At 35.3% G+C, this 19,251-nt stretch overlaps 1 protein-coding gene across 8 annotated transcripts in view; it reads left to right on the top strand.

Annotated features, from left to right (window-relative positions):
• The window catches only part of Dmd (dystrophin), a 2,257,783-nt gene that overhangs the window by 976,678 nt on the left and 1,261,854 nt on the right, over window positions 1-19,251 (top strand). For all 8 annotated transcript variants that reach the window (XM_085684598.2, XM_085684595.2, XM_087902601.1 and 5 more), the window contains 2 exons: window positions 6,139-6,309; window positions 11,131-11,313. In XM_085684598.2, the coding sequence (XP_085540724.2) occupies window positions 6,139-6,309; window positions 11,131-11,313 (354 nt within the window). The remainder of the gene's footprint in view (window positions 1-6,138; window positions 6,310-11,130; window positions 11,314-19,251) is intronic.

Genomic DNA, 19,251 nt, shown 5'->3' with positions numbered 1-19,251 from the left:
TAGGTTAGTTATGAACATGAAGGAAGATAAATGATGTTATTTTCTAGGGACTGAGCCCACTCGTTCTGATTTCAACGAGTTCCACTTCTTCTCAGAATGTACATTTCTGTCCTTAAAAAGTCTGCTTCTAACCCCGTTCCTCCAGTTTATTTGTATAGTATAGCATGACTCTTTCATTACAAATCTTGAATAAATTCTATTAGTCTTTTTAATACTTTGTATTTTCAACCGCTTCAAAAGATTCAGAGAAAAGAATTGTAACTATGTAGAAATTTAATAGCATGCTGCTTTGCTGTGGGTCTCTGCCTTTGTTTCCATCAGTTGCTGGATGAAGGTTCTATGGTGACATTTAAGATAGTTATCAATCTAAATACAGGGCAAGGCCAGTTTGAGCACCCTCTCCTCTATTGCTTAGGGTTTTAGCTAGGGTCATCTTTGTGGATTCCTGGGAATTTCTCTAGTGCCAGGTTTCTTGCTAGCCCCATAATGACTCACTCAATCAAGATATCTCTTTCCTTGCTCTTATCTCATTCCTTCCTCCATCTCGACTATCCTGTTCCCTTAAGTTCTCCTCCCGCTTCTCCCCTTAGAGGAGTGAGAATATGAACAAAGAGGTCAAGACCATGATGGGGGCATCCAGTGAAACAGTTTACCTGAGCTAATGGGAGCTTACTAACTCCAGCCTGACAGTGAAAGAATCAGCATAGATACAAACTAGATCCTCTGAGTGTGGGTGACAAAGGTATTACTGGGGCAGACTGTGGGGCCACTGGCAGTGCAATCAGGATTTATCCCTACTATTTATACTGGCTTTTTGTGATCCTATTCTCTTTAGATGGATACTTTGTTCAACCTGGATATAGTAGGGAGGGCCTTATACCTTCCACAAAGCAATGTGCCTTACCTTCTCTGAGGAGTGGATGGCATAGGGTGGGGGGGTATTTGGAGGGAATGGGAGAAAGGGGGGAAGTAGGAACTAGGATTGGTATGTAAAATGAAAAAAATAATTTGTTTTCTTTTTTAAAAGAAATAATAAAAAATTTAATATTGTGTTGGCTTTGGGCTTTATAGACTTACTGTGAAAAATATGTATTTATTAGCATAATTGCCAAATTTGGTGTTGGTGATATATTCAAGTGAAGTATTTGCTTTGGTAGATAGGTTAGTATACTGAACTAAAGAGACAAAACATAATAATTATATTACATTAATTATGATTGATTTGTAATTCTACAGATATTTAGTATCAAACATGAGGAAAACGTCATTTTTGTAAAACAAGGCATTATTCAAAATATAGAAACTTGTTTACATCTGGTCAGAATCACTATTTAAAGAGTTACATGTGAATGAAAGAGTGAAGAATTTTACACTAAGGGTAACAGTCTGGTACTATAGAACAAGCTGTTCTAAAAAGGTATTGTTTTAGACGTTAGAGGTTTTGCTGATTTTCTGATAAATTAGCACTAAAGTATAAAACAAGTTCTCCGAAAGTGATGTAGTTTTAAAATCTAGACGTTATAAGAATGGTCTGCTGCTCATTGATCCAGGGTTTATATACTTTCTGGAAGACCCAGTGTATGATCTCCAGCATCAAAGAAAATGACCAATAAAACAAAACAAATAATATTATCAATCATACATTTCATATGTCTACATACATTATTTAACAACTTGATTTTCAAATATCAAATACATATATATATATATATATATACAGTTGATTTACTTTTAATTTTAGTATAGATAAGTTAATGGTCAGTTTATATCATAATTTGTTTATTCTTGTTGTAAAAGGAGTGACAGCCTGGTTCCCAGGGCCTGGCTAGCTTATATCCCAAAATAACAACACACAAATTGTATTCATTAAAATACTTCCTGGCCCATTAGTTCTAACCTCTTATTTGATTAAACACATTTCTAATAATCTGTATGTCACCACGAGGTCATGGCTTACCGGGAAAGATTCAGCATGTCTGACCTGGTGGCTGGCTCCATTACAGCTCTCCCTGACCCTGCTTTCTTCCTCCCAATATCCTGTTCTGTCTATTCTGCCCACCTAATTTTCTTCCCTATCAAAATGTCAAGGCAGCCTCTTTATTTAACCAATGATAGTAACACATAGGCAGAAGACGCTCCTACACCATTTCCCCTTTTTCTGTTTAAACAAAAAAGAAAGGCTTTCATTTTAACATAGTAAAATTACATATAATAAAACAGTTATCAAGCAAGAATTACAGTTACAATACTTAGATCTATTTTATCTTTTATCATAACAATGGAAAACTATAATTATCCATTCTTCAACTCCATTAAAGACTCCAGAAAGATATAATATTGCCTATGTAAACAGGAAGTAAGCAACTTCCAAAACTCTAGAAATGACAGAGACATCTTGCTGCCTGGACAGTCACCCAAAGTTCTTCTGTATGGTTGGGGGAATCCATCTTCAGCCTTCAGGCCCATAGTATCCAGCAGACTTTTCCACGAAGTAGGAAATTTCAAAGACAGTTCAGTCACTTTCTTTTCTATCCTGCAGAATATCTCACAGACTCTTTCATGAATCAGAAACCCCGAAGGATCATCTCACCTTTAGGCAAGTTCAGCAGTCCTCTCTCTGCAGGTTCTTTCTGTCAAGTTTATGCAACAGTCCAGGCATGAACAGTTTCTTGCCCAAATGGGTAACCAACTCCATAAGGAACCTCTTCAATGTCCATCTTCCTTTTGAAGTAGATTGGTGCTGCCAGAAGCAGATGTGTCTCATTGTCATGAAATTTTCTAAGTTATTAAAACATTAAATGCCAGATTCTGTAGTCTTTGAAAGATATGAAGAATGCCTATCTAACTGAAATGTATCTTTATATATTCAGAAAATCCAACTAACATGACTACAAGCTTGACTATCGTTGACCATTATCCATTAACAACCTATATTTTCTAATTATACATTACATTTTTAAATTAACTACACAATCACAATACCTCAGTCAAGAGCAGAAACACATATACATATAACAAAATTGATCTTAAAATCCATACCAATGCAAATTATTTATATCTATATCATATCCCCCTTTAAATGTAAAAAAACATTTATAAATAATACTTGGGAATATGGGTGCAGGTTTTTTCTCTCTAAAGTGCTTCGTGCTGAATAAGGGTGCTGTTATTTAGGTCTTTTATGGTATAACCTGTGTGTTAGGTTCATCTCAGTTGGTAGTTGAATGAAGTAATTTTCTGAATGTGTTCATGGCAACCTTTCAGAAGAGCGTGGTCTATCATACCATATTGGTCTAGAAACAATCCACAGGATTTTATCCTCTGTGAAAACAAAAGAACCACTTTTCCAAAGCATCATATCCTTAGACCCAAATTTTGAAGTCATAATACCCTTATGATATCCATTCTGGTTTACTTGGCAGCCCATATAATGAAATGTCTCTCTGTACTTACCTTCTTTACAGTCAAAAAATTCAAAGAAAACACAATAATACAAAGAATCCAGACTCTCTATGAATTTTCAATTGTTAGGTGGCTTATTTTTACTCTATTACTTTACTTTATTCTGTCTCTTTAAAGAGTTTACCCTTTAAAACTCTTTCTCTTCTCTCTCCCAAGCATATGTATGTCTAACACTATGTAACATTATGACCCATTTAGAGGTCTTTTATGTCTGAATCTGTCCTATTGTGAATCTGTAATTCTTTACTATCAAGGAGCACTTCTTAAATCCTTCAGTTGGACCATGTAGAGGTAATACGGTACCACCTGTTTCCTGCTCAGTCTGAACCTTAACTGCTCTGTTATTATGATAATTACAATAGTTCCTGCCAGAGGTCAGTACAGTTCAGCATGGTGGAGCAGAGCCTGAGCAGCTCCTGCCTCAGCCATTTGGTGCCCATGACCCGCGCACAGTTCCAGGCACACAGCAAGTCCACATCGTCATCAAGAAAGCAAGCATTTTACTCACCAAACCCCATCCAAATTCTCTGTCTCCCACAAGAGACAGAGGCTGTAGTAGGAGCATAGCCCAGAAAACCAGCATTTTAAAACTGTGTGGCTTTTTTTTCACCTCCAGGTAGGAGCCATACTCAGCACTTTAACTCTGAGAATGAGCTTCTTATCTCAGTTATAGTCTAATCTGCCAGGCAGACCACTGCACAACCTGGAAACATCTCTGTGAATGGTGGCAGGAATCCGCCATGCTCTTCTGCTTGAGCACACCTAGTAAACCTGATCCCACAGCCTGCCCAGGTGCAGGCAGGGAGCAGTGAGCCATTGGCATGGTCTCAGTGTACTTTCTTCCCTATCTGAGTGAACATACAAACATCCGGGACCAGAAATGCTTCATAGCTGGAGATTGCACCAGCGGTAGGGCCCAGGAAGCCTCGTTTTGAAATGGTGCTGCCTTTTTTTTCTGCCGCTATTTCTGAATCAGGAAACCTCTCTATGCCACCCTGCCAGTAAACAGCAAAAAGCTGTGTTAAACTCTCTCTATATTTGTGTCTAGGATTCCTTTTAAAGCCCTCTCAGGTTTTACATGGCATTAGTTAACCAGGTTGGGAGGCTAATCTGTTGTAAAAGGAGTGGAGGGTCACTTCCTGTTGCTCAGCTCCTGGCACCTGGCTACCTTATATCCTGAAATAACAGCACACAAATTGTATTCATTTAAACACTGTCTGGCCCATGAGTTCTAGCCTCTTATTGGATTCAACCCATTTCTAATAATCTGTATGTCACCACGAGGTTGTGGCTTACCGGGACAGATTCAGCATGTCTGACCTGGAGGCTGGCTCTATGGCAGCTCTCCCTGACCCTGCTTTCTTCCACCCAGCACCCTGTTCTGTCTACTCTGCCCATCTAATTTTCTGCCCTATCAAAAGGCCAAGGCAGCCTTATTATTTAATCAAAGTAACACATAGACAGAAGAGACTCCTACACCAATTCTCCTATTAAAAATACCTAGAATTGTTTCTAATCAACTGATATTTTCAAGCTGAATTCAACAGCATACATGTAACTCTATATACTCTGATTCACTCTTAAGAATGAAAAAGGGAAATTCAGGTTTAGTATTAGTATTTTAATATATTTGAGTAATATACTTTCTTACAGTAGCCTGCTAATTCATGTTATTCTCAACAGGCATGGAAAGTTGTTTCTGCTATCTCTCCCAAAATGATTATCTTCACTAATTATTCTTTGCCTTTTTATATATGAAAATACATTGATTTTTATCACTTAACTATTAGGCACATTTGAACATCCTTTTCAGGTACACTCATTATACTTATGATACATATTATACAACATCATATTCTATGTTTCTCTATCAATCTATCTATCTATCTATCTATCTATCTATCTATCCATCTATCTATCCATCCATCTTTATATCTCTCTCTATATATATGTCTGTATTGTACATCATGATATATTCTTTTTCATGAACCACCTATGCATTTCCACTGTTTTTCACTTAGATTTATGAGACTTTTAAATGCTTATATGACTTTTAAGTACTAGAATATTTAAAATTGCTCACAAAATATACATAATTATGTAACGTGGTCAATTGTATATGGGCCAATAAAATTATTAACTGCACTTATTTTCTATTTTTTCTATTCATAAAGAGAATTGCCATATATATATATATATATATATATATATATATATATATATATCCATATAATGCAGTAACCTGGTTATTTTATTAATGGTGCAAACTAAGTAGCTCCAGCTTATATTTACAACTAAAAAGCACATTCAAACCCCATTAGTTTGGGTTTTTCTTCAACTGCCCACCCTGGCCAGCTCTGCAGTTTCCTTTTGTAAGGGATGGAATTGAAAAAAAAAATTCACAGCACCAGTCTCTTCTAAGCTGGCTGTGCATTGGGTCGAACATTACCAAGTGGACCCAGGTACATTCACTAGCCCCTTTCATAGACCAGAAAGTGAAATCTGGGTTATTTATCTCATTACTCATTCTCCTTCTTGCTCTATATTTACTCTCCATGCTTTTCATTATGTATAGACTGATCAATAATATGGTGAAAATAATTCATATTCACTGCCAATCCTTATGTTTTAATTTTTGTTATTGTTTTTATTGTTTGCTTGATTGTTTCATGAAAGGTATACACCAGGAAGGAAGCCTTGAAAGCAGGTTTGGATAAAACTGTCAGTCTCCAGAAAGACCTATCAGAGATGCATGAGTGGATGACCCAAGCTGAAGAAGAATATCTAGAGAGAGATTTTGAATATAAAACTCCAGATGAATTACAGACTGCAGTTGAAGAGATGAAGGTAAAATAAACCAAAGAAAACAAAGAAAGAAAAATTGGAAAAATGACATCTTTGAAACTGTGATTCTGCAAAATGTATACTTTTTGTATTACTGTTCTTATAGGAACTTAGGAATAGTGTTTATAATAACTTTCAAAAAAGAACGGCACTTGCTTCATAAAGTAGAAAATGAATACTGATTGCAGGACAATTGATGGGTGTGAGATGCTATTTTTTCTTTAAAGCATCTGTGAGGAAGTATGTTTAATGTGGGAGATCTGAGTCATGAGAAAAAGCCAGTGTTCTAAAATAAATCATGGGAGTGCATTCCTGTCACAGGAAATACTTCTAGCAAAGACACTATGACAAATTGAGAAAGGAAGTAGTAAAGCACTGCCTACACAAAAGCGATAGATCAGAGGCTAAATAACTTGAGGTTCATTTGAGGCAATGGATAAACATCCTTTGCCACTAGAGTCTTGTGGGGAATGATAAAAATTTTCATTCTGAGTAAACTGGGTAGATCTTTCAAGGATTTCTCATTAAAGTCTATGATGATTTTCAATTTGATTCTGAAGAGGTCATGATGAGACTAGCTATATTCACAGTAGGTATTTTTATAGTAACAGAGATCCTACTTTCTCTGCTAATCAGAAATAAATAAGGCAAATCCACAATAGAAAAATTAATTATAGCTACTCATGTTTTATATGTAGTTGAACAACATGAATCGATGATAGCCCCGTTTTACTTTGACGTTTTGAAATAACACCTTTTAATTTTTAAAATTAGTGTCACCTTATATCACAGTTCTTGGGTGACATTTTTTTTCTATTACCTTTAATGAAAGTCAATAAATGCAACTTCAGATCTCTCAGACAATCAATGTCACCTTCATCTTATGAACTGCTTTGATTCTTGATGGATTCTTTTGTTTTGTACTCACTGTCTCTCTACCTATTTTGTATTTTTATAAGTACTCCATGCTAACTGCTTGTGTTACTGGAGCAGCCAATATGTGTGTGTGTGTGTGTGTGTGTGTGTGTGTGTGTGTGTATAGATGTGTGTATATGTGTGCGTGTATGTGCATATATATACAAATACATACACACACACAGAGCCCAGTGAGATATTGTTTTCCTGTTTTATTTCCATGGATGGAGAGTAGTAGCATGGTTCAATTTTAAAATTGTGAAAACAATCCTAAAAGTAAGTGAGTGGTCCAATCAATTTTTTTCATTTTGATTGGCATGTTTAAATAATTGGTCTAGTTGCACAATTGGTGCAGTATGCTGGAAAATTGAAAAAGAATGTCTCAGGCAGCCTCTGGCAACAGTAGCTGAGGGAATTGGCAAGGAAATTCAATTTCTTGAGGTTCTGCTTGCAAGTCAAAGAATTTCTTGAGGTCAGTTTGCTGTCTGGTATGCAATGATAGGGCTTCCGACAGATTTCTAGCTGTGCTCATTTGAAGAGCAACTTTATTTGTATTGTTGCAAATGCCAGCAGAGTTATTTTGACATCTCTTTAAGAGAACAAACAGAGATATCCTTTATGTTTATTTTCTTCTGTGACATTAAAATGACAGTACTGCTTGGTAACTTATTTTAATTTTACAAGTAAAAAACATTCTTCTGTCATAAAGGGACCTAAAGGCAGTTTTTGATGAGAAGCCTTCTACGTTGAATATTTTTTGAAGACCATCATTAATTATATTCTAAAACTTTGTAAAAAAAATCTTATTTTTAACATATTTTATTTTTAACATAATTTCTTTTATTAACATTTCACTACTCTAGTTTTAATTATGGAACTTAGGAAAACATGTTGTTGTGATAAAAAGAAATAATAGAAATATACATTTGCTTAATCACTAAAGTGGTGGTATTTGCACTTAAGATGGAATCAGAACTATCTGCATGATTTGTATAAACGGTTACTTAAAGGTTGGTGAGAGGATCTAGTGCAAAAGTGCTTGTTGCTAAGCAAGAGGACTCAAGTTGCAGCTTTTGGACCCATATGGTGGAAGGAGAGGACCATTTATCACAAACTGTCTTCTGACATCCAGATGTATAATATGTATAATATATGATGTATAATATGTATGTATAATAAATGATGAATAAAATATATGGCACTGTGCCACTGATTCAGAATTTGGAATTCAATGAGTTTTAGAGTATCTATGAAACATTAAATTTTCAACAATTTTCCATTTAATGCCAATGACTAAATTTTTGGCTAGTATAATGATAGCCACCTATTAAAAACCATCAGTCAAAATATTACTGATGAGTGGCAACTGATCATGCATACGCAGGTAATTTCTATGCATCTAACTATACACACACATGCCTAGTTATATGTATGTATGTATGTATATTATGTATGTATGTATTATATATATATGTATGTATATATATTTAGATGCACCAAATGTCAAAATATACATTTTTTGAAAATAGTATCTTAACTATATAAGCTCCATTGTTAATACCTATCTGAATTTGCAAATTTTGTTGTTTCTTTCCAAAATCTCTTTAACATTTAAACCAGTAGTCATAAAACATTGCATAAAAATTATAAAATAAAGAACTATTTCTTACTATTTAGACAGTTATATTAATTATTTTGTATAAATAGTGATTGCACTTATGAAAGATATTATAATACTTCACTCTCATTCCATATCAGACTTCATGCTAGCTTAATACAAACTATCAGAATGAAGAGACATAATCTTAGAATCATTCACTTAAATCACTTGACTCTTTCTGAACGTCTAATAAAGGATCACAAAATGTGTTTGAAGGATTGGCATCAATGTACCATTAGCGACAAAGTGAAAGTTGTCGATAATGTTTAGATTACTATAGGAAAACAGGATTTAAATAGAAAGAAACTCCAAGTTCATATGATGTCAAAAATTTTACAAGAATGAACTGATTGATTTTTCAAATATGTAAGTTGAAATATACGGAGGCAAACATTTTATAGTTAAACTGTCTTGTATTTGCTATCATAATATGTACTTATGGCATCTTTGAAAATAAAATTTCAAAGGAGAGTTTAATTATACTGAAACTATAAATATATAACACAGCATTTTAAACCTCTCTTGTCCATGCCCTTCCCATGTTCTGATTTTTTCCCACCATTTGTACTTAGGCCCAAATTCCACTAGCCAAAATCTGTATTATTTTGCCTGGGTTCCACTTCAAACTTTTGTAGCACGCTATAAGTAATTAGGAAAGTAAAATTGTCTCTACTGCCTTTCAACCAATTGCGGAAAAATATGGGTATACAACCCTCCAATTCCTTCACCTATGAAAGCAATAATTCTGAGGCATACGTTTCCCAGAGCTTTCCTGTAGAACTAATGTCTGTTCTACATTAACTACATCAATCATTAACTAAATTGGCTAGAATTATCATTAGATCTACATAATTTTTCTATGCTTCCCTATACCCACTCCTTATTCAGGTAATGACATTTCTTTTACAAGCAACATAAACTTTACTATTTATGGTCAGTATTGTTAAAGTCAGGAAGAATCTAAACTGCAGATTGTCTCTCTCTTTCTCTATGTCTCTCTCTGTATGTCCGTTCTAAAATGTATTTTCATGTTACAGGTTAAGTGTAAATAGTCTCCAACGAAATGACATATACTACGTTCTTGTGAGGATTATTTGGTTTCTTAAACTGTCTTCAATGAGCAAAATAGACACTGTGAGGAATCCTTGATCGTATGAACAAAAGAAAAGCAGTTAAAAGAGTTCTTTCAGTGTCAGACAATGTTGAAGAGCAACATAAGGGCTTTGCTTAGATGGGTTATTGCCAGTGAGTAGGGGTGGTAACATTACTACACAATTACTTACCTGTCCAGAAGGAAAACAAGAGTGAGACTGAAATTATGATTATTAAAGAAAAGCCATTTTTCAGAACCAGGACAGGGGACAGGAGAGCACTTGACATGTTGTTCTTTATCCAGTATAGTTGTAAGATGTTTTATACATGTATAATGTTTACATATATACTACTGAGTAATCTTATTGACTTACAATTCGATGTGTGCAAAATGGACTGATCCAATTTTTAAGCTTCATAAAACAAATTTTCTTCTGTAGGTAGGCGGAATAGCTGTGAGAAATTATACTTAAGTTTTCTGGATTATTTCTAAGTTTCCAAGTACTGAAGTTTGTTTCAACAAAATATGCCAAATATTGCATTAAGGAATTTCTGTTTATATTAAGTGTCTTTTGATTTAGACAGTATCTTTATTATATTCAATGTTGATCCACCTGAATAATTTATAAGTGATCTTAATCATAGACTTCTAAATATTTTTAAAACCTAGTATTGAAATATTTGTTTCTTAATTTTTTGAAACTTCATATAAAACACACAAACACACACACACACAAATATATATACACATATATATATTTGACAGATACATACTAATGTACAGATGACATATCAAATTCTTATTTTTTGAGGCTAAATTTCATTTTGCCTAAGGTGATGTCATATAACTATATACCCAAGAATGGCCTTTAGGTCATTTTCTTCCTTGCCCTACCTCCAAAAAAGAGGGCAAACAGGTATATGACACAGTACTTAGTTGACACTATTATTATTTTAAAGTCAATTACATTTTTATAGATTTGTTTCCAATTTATAATTATGTATAAATCTGAAGAGAATTAGAATAAGAATTAGTTTTATGTTTATGAACTATCCTAATTAGAGTGCTAGTAGGAAGAAATTAGGTAGTCTATAATAATTCATATTGGAAATGATAATGCTGACTTGCTTTTAAGTGAATATGCTTTTCTTTTCAGAGAGCTAAAGAAGAGGCACTACAAAAAGAAACAAAAGTGAAACTCCTCACTGAGACTGTAAATAGTGTAATAGCTCAGGCTCCACCTGCAGCACAAGAGGCCTTAAAAAAGGAACTTGAAACTCTCACCACCAACTACCAGTGGCTGTGCACAAGACTGAATGGAAAATGCAAAACTTTGGAAGTTAGTTTTTTTTCTTGGTTTCTATCAGTTCTGTGTCAAATGGTAGTAAGAACTTAAGTTTTGCTGTAAAGCCATTTAAGCTAGAATTCCTCATCCAAACATTTACAACGTGTATACATTTGTGCCTATTATTTAACTTGCATAAAATCGGTTCAAGTTTGTGAATGGTCATAGTAGATTTTGTGCTGTTGGAGAGATTGCTTAGTATTTATGAATGTTTTCTGCTCTTCCAATTGACTAGAGTTCAGTTTCCAACATTCAATTCAGGCTGTTCACAAGTCCCTGTAACTCAAGTCCTCAGTGGGCACTTGCACAAATGTTATACAAGGGGACACCCACACACAGACAGAAACACAAAAAAATCTTTTAAAAAAAGAGTTGTGTTTATTTTAATAAAGTATTTGTTTTGAAAATAACATTTGTTTTAAAAAGAATAGTATTTTATGTTTAGAAATTAAGTTAACTATATGACTAAAGTACATAGAAAACAGTTATATTTTTACTGGTATTGTTAGGTACAAAATTCAAAAATATTAGAAGATTATATATAATATTAAAGAATTTTCCATATATTTTATTGTGCATAAAACATTTGAGTGTGTATTAACTTAATTCTCATACACGTAACCATTCTTTGAAAAACTGTCTTATTATGATCATTTTTTATAATCACTAGGCTCCGACAGACTACTTTATAAGACATAATGTGTAACTAGCTCCTTTTTGACATTTTCTATTTATTCATTATCACAAATCCTGCTTTTGTTTTCCCACTTGACTTATTCTCTAGATTATGTTTGTGTGAATATAGAGGAGGAATTCAAGTGCCTCATGCAGTTGCCAGCAGTAATTTTTATTTTTCAAATACAAAAGGGAAAGAGGCCGCAAACATCCGAATGGGTATGATTTCAAGAACAAGATACAAGTTGAATTTTAAGTCCTCTGTTCCCAAACAGAATTATCTTGTTAATGTAGTCAATAAAGGGTTCAAGTACATGATTATTGTTGAGGAATATTGTTTTGTTAGTTTTACACTCTTTGAAATGTGGAGGCATATGCAGTTCTGAATGATTAGCTAGACCTTTAAATCATTTTGGGGTTTCTTGGTTAATAACTTCCAGCATGCATATAACAAGTTTTGTTAAAGTCTTTCCCAGTTCTCTCTCCTCCATTTCCTTTTGTATGACCATCAATACTGCCGTTTGATCCCAATTTCATATGTTAATTTATTTTTTAAACTTATAGAGTCAACTTAGTGTTTCCAATATGTCTGAGGGCACTGGGCTATCTAGTTGAGCATAAGTAACCTCATAAGGGCTCTTATCCTAAACTACCCTGACTTTCCTTTTTCCAGTAGCCATAAATTGCCAGTCCCTTCTCAACAAGGGGTGAGGCTTCTTTCATCTCTTCCTTCCTACCACAAATCCTAAATGCTAGATTTGTCTGACTTGATTCTATATGGGTCTTGAGGATGGTGTCTCAACTACTGTAACTTCATATGTGTGATAGCTCTGATGTGCTCATCAAACAACTTCCTGTGAGTCATTCACTGACTCTGCCTCTTGCAGTCTTTCTGCACCATTTTCCACAATGATCCCCGAGCCTGGGAGAAAGGTTAAAACTAAAGTTAGGATTTTATTGCTTTGAAGAGAGACCATGACCACAGTAACTCTTATAAGGGAAACGTTTAATTGGATCTGGCTACAAGTGTCAGGTGTTTAGTCCATTATCATCAAGACAGGAAGCATAGTAGCATACAGAGAAACATGATGCTGGAGAAGGAGTTGAGAGTTCTACATTCAGATTAACAGTCACCAGAAGTGTACCCCACTGGGCATAGCTTAAATATATATGACCTCAAAGTCTGCCTGTACAGTCAAATACTTCCTCCAACAAAACCACGTCTACTCCCACAAGACCACACTCCTTATAATGCCACTCCCTAGGGGTCAAACATTCAAACACATGTGTCTGTGGAGGTCGTACCTATTCAAACAACAATATTCCACTCCCTGGTGCCCTATGTTTATTGTCATACTACAATGCAAAGTGCATTTAGTATAACCACAAAAATTCCCATAGTCTGTCACAGGCTCAACAATGTTTAAAATTTCAAAGTTCAGAGTCTCTTCTGAAACTGATGCAATCTCTCAACTGGGATTCCCTATAAAATAATAATAATAATAATAATAATAATAATAATAATAATAATAATCAAACAGATCACATACTTCCAACATACACATTAACATTTGAAAATGGAGGAAAGGGAGGATAGTGAAGAAATACTGAACAAAAACCAGCTGGGCAAACTACAAACTCTGCATCTCCATGTCTGATATTAAAATGCTTTTCAGGTTTCTAATGCCTTTCAACATTATTGACTAAACTTCATTTTCTTGGGCTGTTTTTTTAATGTTTTAGAAATAATACCACTCAAAATTTTCACTTCCTCCCCTCCTCCCATTTCCCTTCTGCTCCCCATTCACCCTTTTCCCTTCCTAAGAGAGGGCAAGGTACCCTGCCCTGTGGGAAGTCCAAGGCCCTCCCCGCTACATCCAGGCTTAGGAAGGTATGCATCCCCAAAAGCCAGTACATGAAGTAGAGACAAACCCCAGTGCCGTTATCTTTGGTTTCTCAGTCAGCCCCAATTGTCAGCCACATTCAGAGGGTCCAGTTTAAACACATGCTAGTTCAGTCCCAGTCCAGCTGGCCTTGGTGAGCTCCCATTAGATCTTGGGCTGTTTCCACTGCTTATTATCAGCTTTCCTCTGCAGGAATCCCATGGTTCTGGCATATCTAACATCTTGTGTGTCTACAAGGCAGTTCAGGCTTCACCTTCACTTCACAAAATGGCTTCTCTGGGCCTTCATTCAAGAACACCCCTGACACAGTGGTTTTCCTTAGTCTCAGGGGCAAATTCCATAGCCCCATTCTTCTAGCTTTAACTCCAGAGCCACATGGCCAAATCTATTATGTTCTACTGCTACTGGGGCTCAAACTTGATCACCTTATGCAATTATATCTTCACTAGCCTTGTATGTTTGATGATTTCCTTCACTGCCTAAGCACGGCTGCCCTGGAACTTTCTCTGTAGACCATGCTGGCCTTGAACTCAGAAATCTGCTTGCCCCTGGATCCTGAGTGCTGGAATTAAATGTGTGTACTACCACATCCACATCTAAACCTAAGCTGTCGTTTAATTCCTTTTCACAAGTGAGAAGCTTAGCTGGGTGGGATCTTGCCTTCAGGTTGCCCCCTCTCTTTATTCCATTTAACATCAGGCTTTATATTAATGTTTGTCTCCTTTAAGGCAGGCCTTTAGCTTCCTCCTACTTTTTGAAGTGCCTTTTATCCTCAAATTGTATATTTTGTATTTTTCCTTACTCTTTGCTCCTTATAGAGCTTCATAAGAGTGACCATCAATAATCACAAGACAGAATCATTACAAGGCTGTTTGAGATTTCTTCTACCAAATCTCTTTACTTTAGCCTCAGGCAGGCTCTCAGGACAATGGTGAAAATCAGTTACATTATTCACCAAATATCATAAGGAAGATCTCTAGGCAATGTATTAAAATTCTTCTCCTCTGAATCCTCTAGAGGCAAGTCCCCACAGTTCAAATCTCCCTCAACACTACTGTCGTCCACAACCTACATGTATAGCACATTAAGCAGCACTTAAAACATTCCACAGCTTTCCTAACCTCAAATCGCCAAAATACAGTCAGTCCCTTTACAATAATTCCTCATTCCCTGGTACCAACTTCTGTCTTAGGGTTTCTGTTGCTGTGAAAAGAGAGCATGACCATAGCAACTCTAATAAAGGAAAACATTTAATTGAGTCTGGCTTACATATTCAGATGAACATAATCATCATGGCAGGATGCATGGCAGTGTGCAGGCAGACATGATGCCAGAGAAGGAGCTGAGAGTTCTACATCCTTATCTGCAGGCAACAGAAATAAAGAGTGTGTACCACAATGGGCATAGCTTGAACATATGAAACCTCAAGGTCTGCATCCGTAGAGACACACTAGTTCCAACGAGGCCAAACCTACTCCACCAAGGCTGCACCTCCTAATAATGCCATGTCCTTTGAATGGATCATTCCAATACATACGGGGACCATACCGATTCAAAATATCACAAGGATGTGATATAGGGACATCTGGTTTATAGATGAACATTCTTTTAATCTTCTATGGTCTATACCTTGATGAGTTTTAGGTCTTTGTGTTAAAAACCATCTACTGTCAAAAGAAACTTCTTGGATGAATCTTGAAAGATGCACTAATCTACAGACTAATCATCTGGGAGTCCATTAATTCTCTCTATATATTTATCTGAATATTAACAAAATGTTCTTTCCTAGGACTATGAATGACTTAGTCTTGGATTCTTGACCCTGTTAACATTTCTGGGCGTGACTCCTGTCTTGTGGCATTGACATTATTTCCAGTAAGAAGGTGGTTAGTTACTCTCACAACTGTAATGCCACTATTACACCAGTAGGTATGTCTAACTAGGTCAATCATTTTAGCTTGCAGGTTTCACAGTTGAATATAATTAGTGTATTTAGAACCCTCAGCACTATGAAAGATGAAAAGTAAGGATGAAGATTCATGTAGTCTTAGCTTAATTTCTATATGCTGTATGAGTCAAGCATGTGGTATCTTCATAACATTAAGTTCTATAGAGCAAGCAAGAGCAGTGGGAATATGTTGCAGTGGATGAGGGTCTGGGGGAACCTACGGGCTAATAACACAAGGTAATCCTGAGGTAAAATTTATTACTGGTAGTGAGGTGTTTATGTGACAGCCTGTGGTATCCATGAGAGGCATTGTTGCCATGTTATAGGGTAACTCAATTTTATTCACACACACACACACACACACACACACACACACACACACAAACATGAAAGCTTTAATAGTAAGCTTTTAGTTTGCTTTTTTCACTCTTTTGTCTACCCTGCCTTACCATCCTCGCCCTATTTAACATGCCTTTCACCATTGATCTCCATACAATCTACATTCTATTTCCCTTCTCTTACATGCCACTTTTATGGTCTCTTAATTGCCAATGTTAGTTTTCTATTTACAAAAATTCTATTCCACTGTCTTTTGAATTTCTGTACTCACAAAAAGTCCACTGTCAAAATAGTCACTTTCTTATTATATTATTTTGTCTGCTGACCTTTAATTTCTCTTTGCTTGCCATGGTCTACAGTTCTGCTTTATTTTATGTGGGTATAGATTTATATTCATTTTTATTTTGTCAACTGATATATTAATGAGAATAGATATATTGCTCCTTTCTATATTGATTCTTTATTACATTTGTGAAGATTGTCTTTTCTCCAATCTGCGCACCATTTGTAAAGCATTTTTGAAGCTATCTGTGAATAATCTCTGTTTTACATTTTTCTCATTTTCTGGTAAAAATTTTTGTATTATTTCCTCTATCTGCCTAATTTAGACTAATTTATGAAGTCTGTGATTAACTTCTTGGTTTTTAACTGCCTGTGCTTTAAATCTGTTCATTTGTACACATATTTTTCTATAATTGCTTGCATGTGTGTTTACCTTTCAACAAGTTCATTTCTGTAAATCTAACACTTTCTCATAATTTTCTGTTTTGTGTAATTATAGCTTCTCATTAAGACAATTGAAACATCCACCATCTGTTTGATTAAGTCTCACCTCACTGAATTATAAGAATTTAATAACTCTAGTTTCCAAATAGCCAAAGCAAGCATGCCAAATTCTATTAGCTGTCTAGTTTGGGGCTTTTTTCATAGTGATATTTTAATATCTGCATCTGGTTCCAAATCTTTTTATTTGCTCTTAACTTTTAAATATTATAAAATTTACATATCAATATTATTGTTTGCACATTCAAATTTTCAGTAGTTTAATTTAATATTAAGAATTAAACAATATTTACTGAAGTGAGAATAAGAAAAATTTGATATTAATTCACCTCACCTTCCAAGGTTCTGAGTATTAATTTTGCAATGTTAGTACAAGTAAAAGAGGATATTTCTTCATAATGAGATCTTTTGATTAAATTGCCATACTTATCTTTCCTTTTGTTAATGCCTAAATATGTCTATGATAGTTATTCTGTTGCCATTTCCTATATTATTATGATTGATCTGCCTTGTTTTCTGTTGATTTTATGTGCTTTATTTAAAAGATTGGTTGCTTTTATTCAAATGAATTTTCAGTCCCCTAAAGTAAAATTGTCTTCAGGTGTTCATGGTGCCATAAAATAATTTAACAAACTTTCTGCATAAGTTCTTCCCATACTTTTATCATACCCCCTTGAAAATTATATCCTATTGCAAGATGACTTAGTGGTTCCCAGAAAATTTATTTATTCATCTTCTTTGGCTCTGGAAGAATTAGTCCTTCATTCCTTTCATGAGTTGGCAAATCAGAAAAGTTATCTTTGATTCCTCTCAACTGGAAATTTAAAACCACTATTCCTTTCTTAATATGCTCACTCACTAAACAGATGGAGCTCTCTTTATTTTTAATTATTCTTCTTTCATTCAATATGTCCCTATTTCAGTTTCCCTCTTCCCTTTCTTACAAGTTCCTTTCACTCCCCACCTCCCCTTTCTCCCACATCCATTTCTCCCCCTTTTCCCTTCAGAAAAGAGCAGACCTCCCAAGGACATCAACCAAACATGCCATAATAAGTTACAATAAGCCTAGGCACAAACCTTCATATCAAGACTGGACAAGGCAATAAAGTAGTAGTAAAGAGTCCAAAGAGCAGACCAAAGAGTAAGAGGTATCTCTACTCCCACTGTTATGAGTCCCACACGAATACCAAGGTGAACAACCATAACATATTTGCAGAAGGCCTTGCTTAGAACCATATAGGCTCCATGATTGTTGCTTTGTCTCTGTCAGCCCCGATAAACCCTATTTAGTTGAGTCTGTGTACCATGTTTCCCTATTGTTTTCAACTCCTCTGGCTCCTATAATCCTTCCTCTCTAACACCCATGGGTCTCCATGAGCTGTGCTTAATGTATCTGCTCCTACCAGCTGCCTGAGAAAACCTCTCTGATGATGATTTGGCTAAAGAAAAATCTATGAGTATAGCAGAATATCATTAGGAACCATTTCATTGACTTTTGTTCCAGTCATATTTAGTTCTACCCCTCTTCTATGATCCATGTAGATTCCAGTTCTGTTCATCTAAGCAGTGTCGTGTATGGATACCCTCCTATAACACGGGCCTCAAATTAAACTAGTCATTGGTTGGATAGTCCCATAAGCTCTGTGCCACCATTGACCCAGCACATCTTGGAGGCAGGATATATTGTAGGTTGAAGATATTGTGACTGGGTTGGTGTCCCCGTCCCACCACTGGATGCCTTGCCTGGATACAGATGATGACTGGTATCATTAATTACTAGGAGTCCTTGTCAGGGTCACTATCATAGGTTCCAGAAATATCTGTTGAATTAGATTTGCACATTGACTCCCAAGTGTTCCCCTGTTGTCTCTTCCAGTGGACATTTGAAGGGAAAGTACTTACTAACACACAGACGGTCCTAGACTCATTCAATTTTCAGCTTGTGATAACAACAAAAAGGAAAGAACAAGTAATTTAATATTCATGTTTATTTTTCAAATGAAAAATTACTGTTTAACTTTCGGAATAGAGCTCTCTTCCCTATCTTCCCATGGTCTCTTAATCAAATCTTGGCCATAGCTTGTAAAAGTTATGTTTGCTACATAGTAATATTGCATATATTATTTATAGAATGTTATAATTTAATCATTTTATTTAAGTTTGAAAAATAGTTACCAAGTTCAAATAATACTGACAATATATATGATCAAACTAAACACACATAATAGTATTGTTCACTTTTATTTTATTTATACAATTTTTCTGGTGTATCTTTATCATAAG

This window comes from Myodes glareolus, chromosome X (genome assembly GCF_982192425.1).
Source record: "Myodes glareolus chromosome X, mMyoGla1.1, whole genome shotgun sequence".
Classification (NCBI taxonomy): Eukaryota; Metazoa; Chordata; class Mammalia; order Rodentia; family Cricetidae; genus Myodes; species Myodes glareolus.
This window is presented reverse-complemented; position numbering and strand designations above follow the sequence as displayed.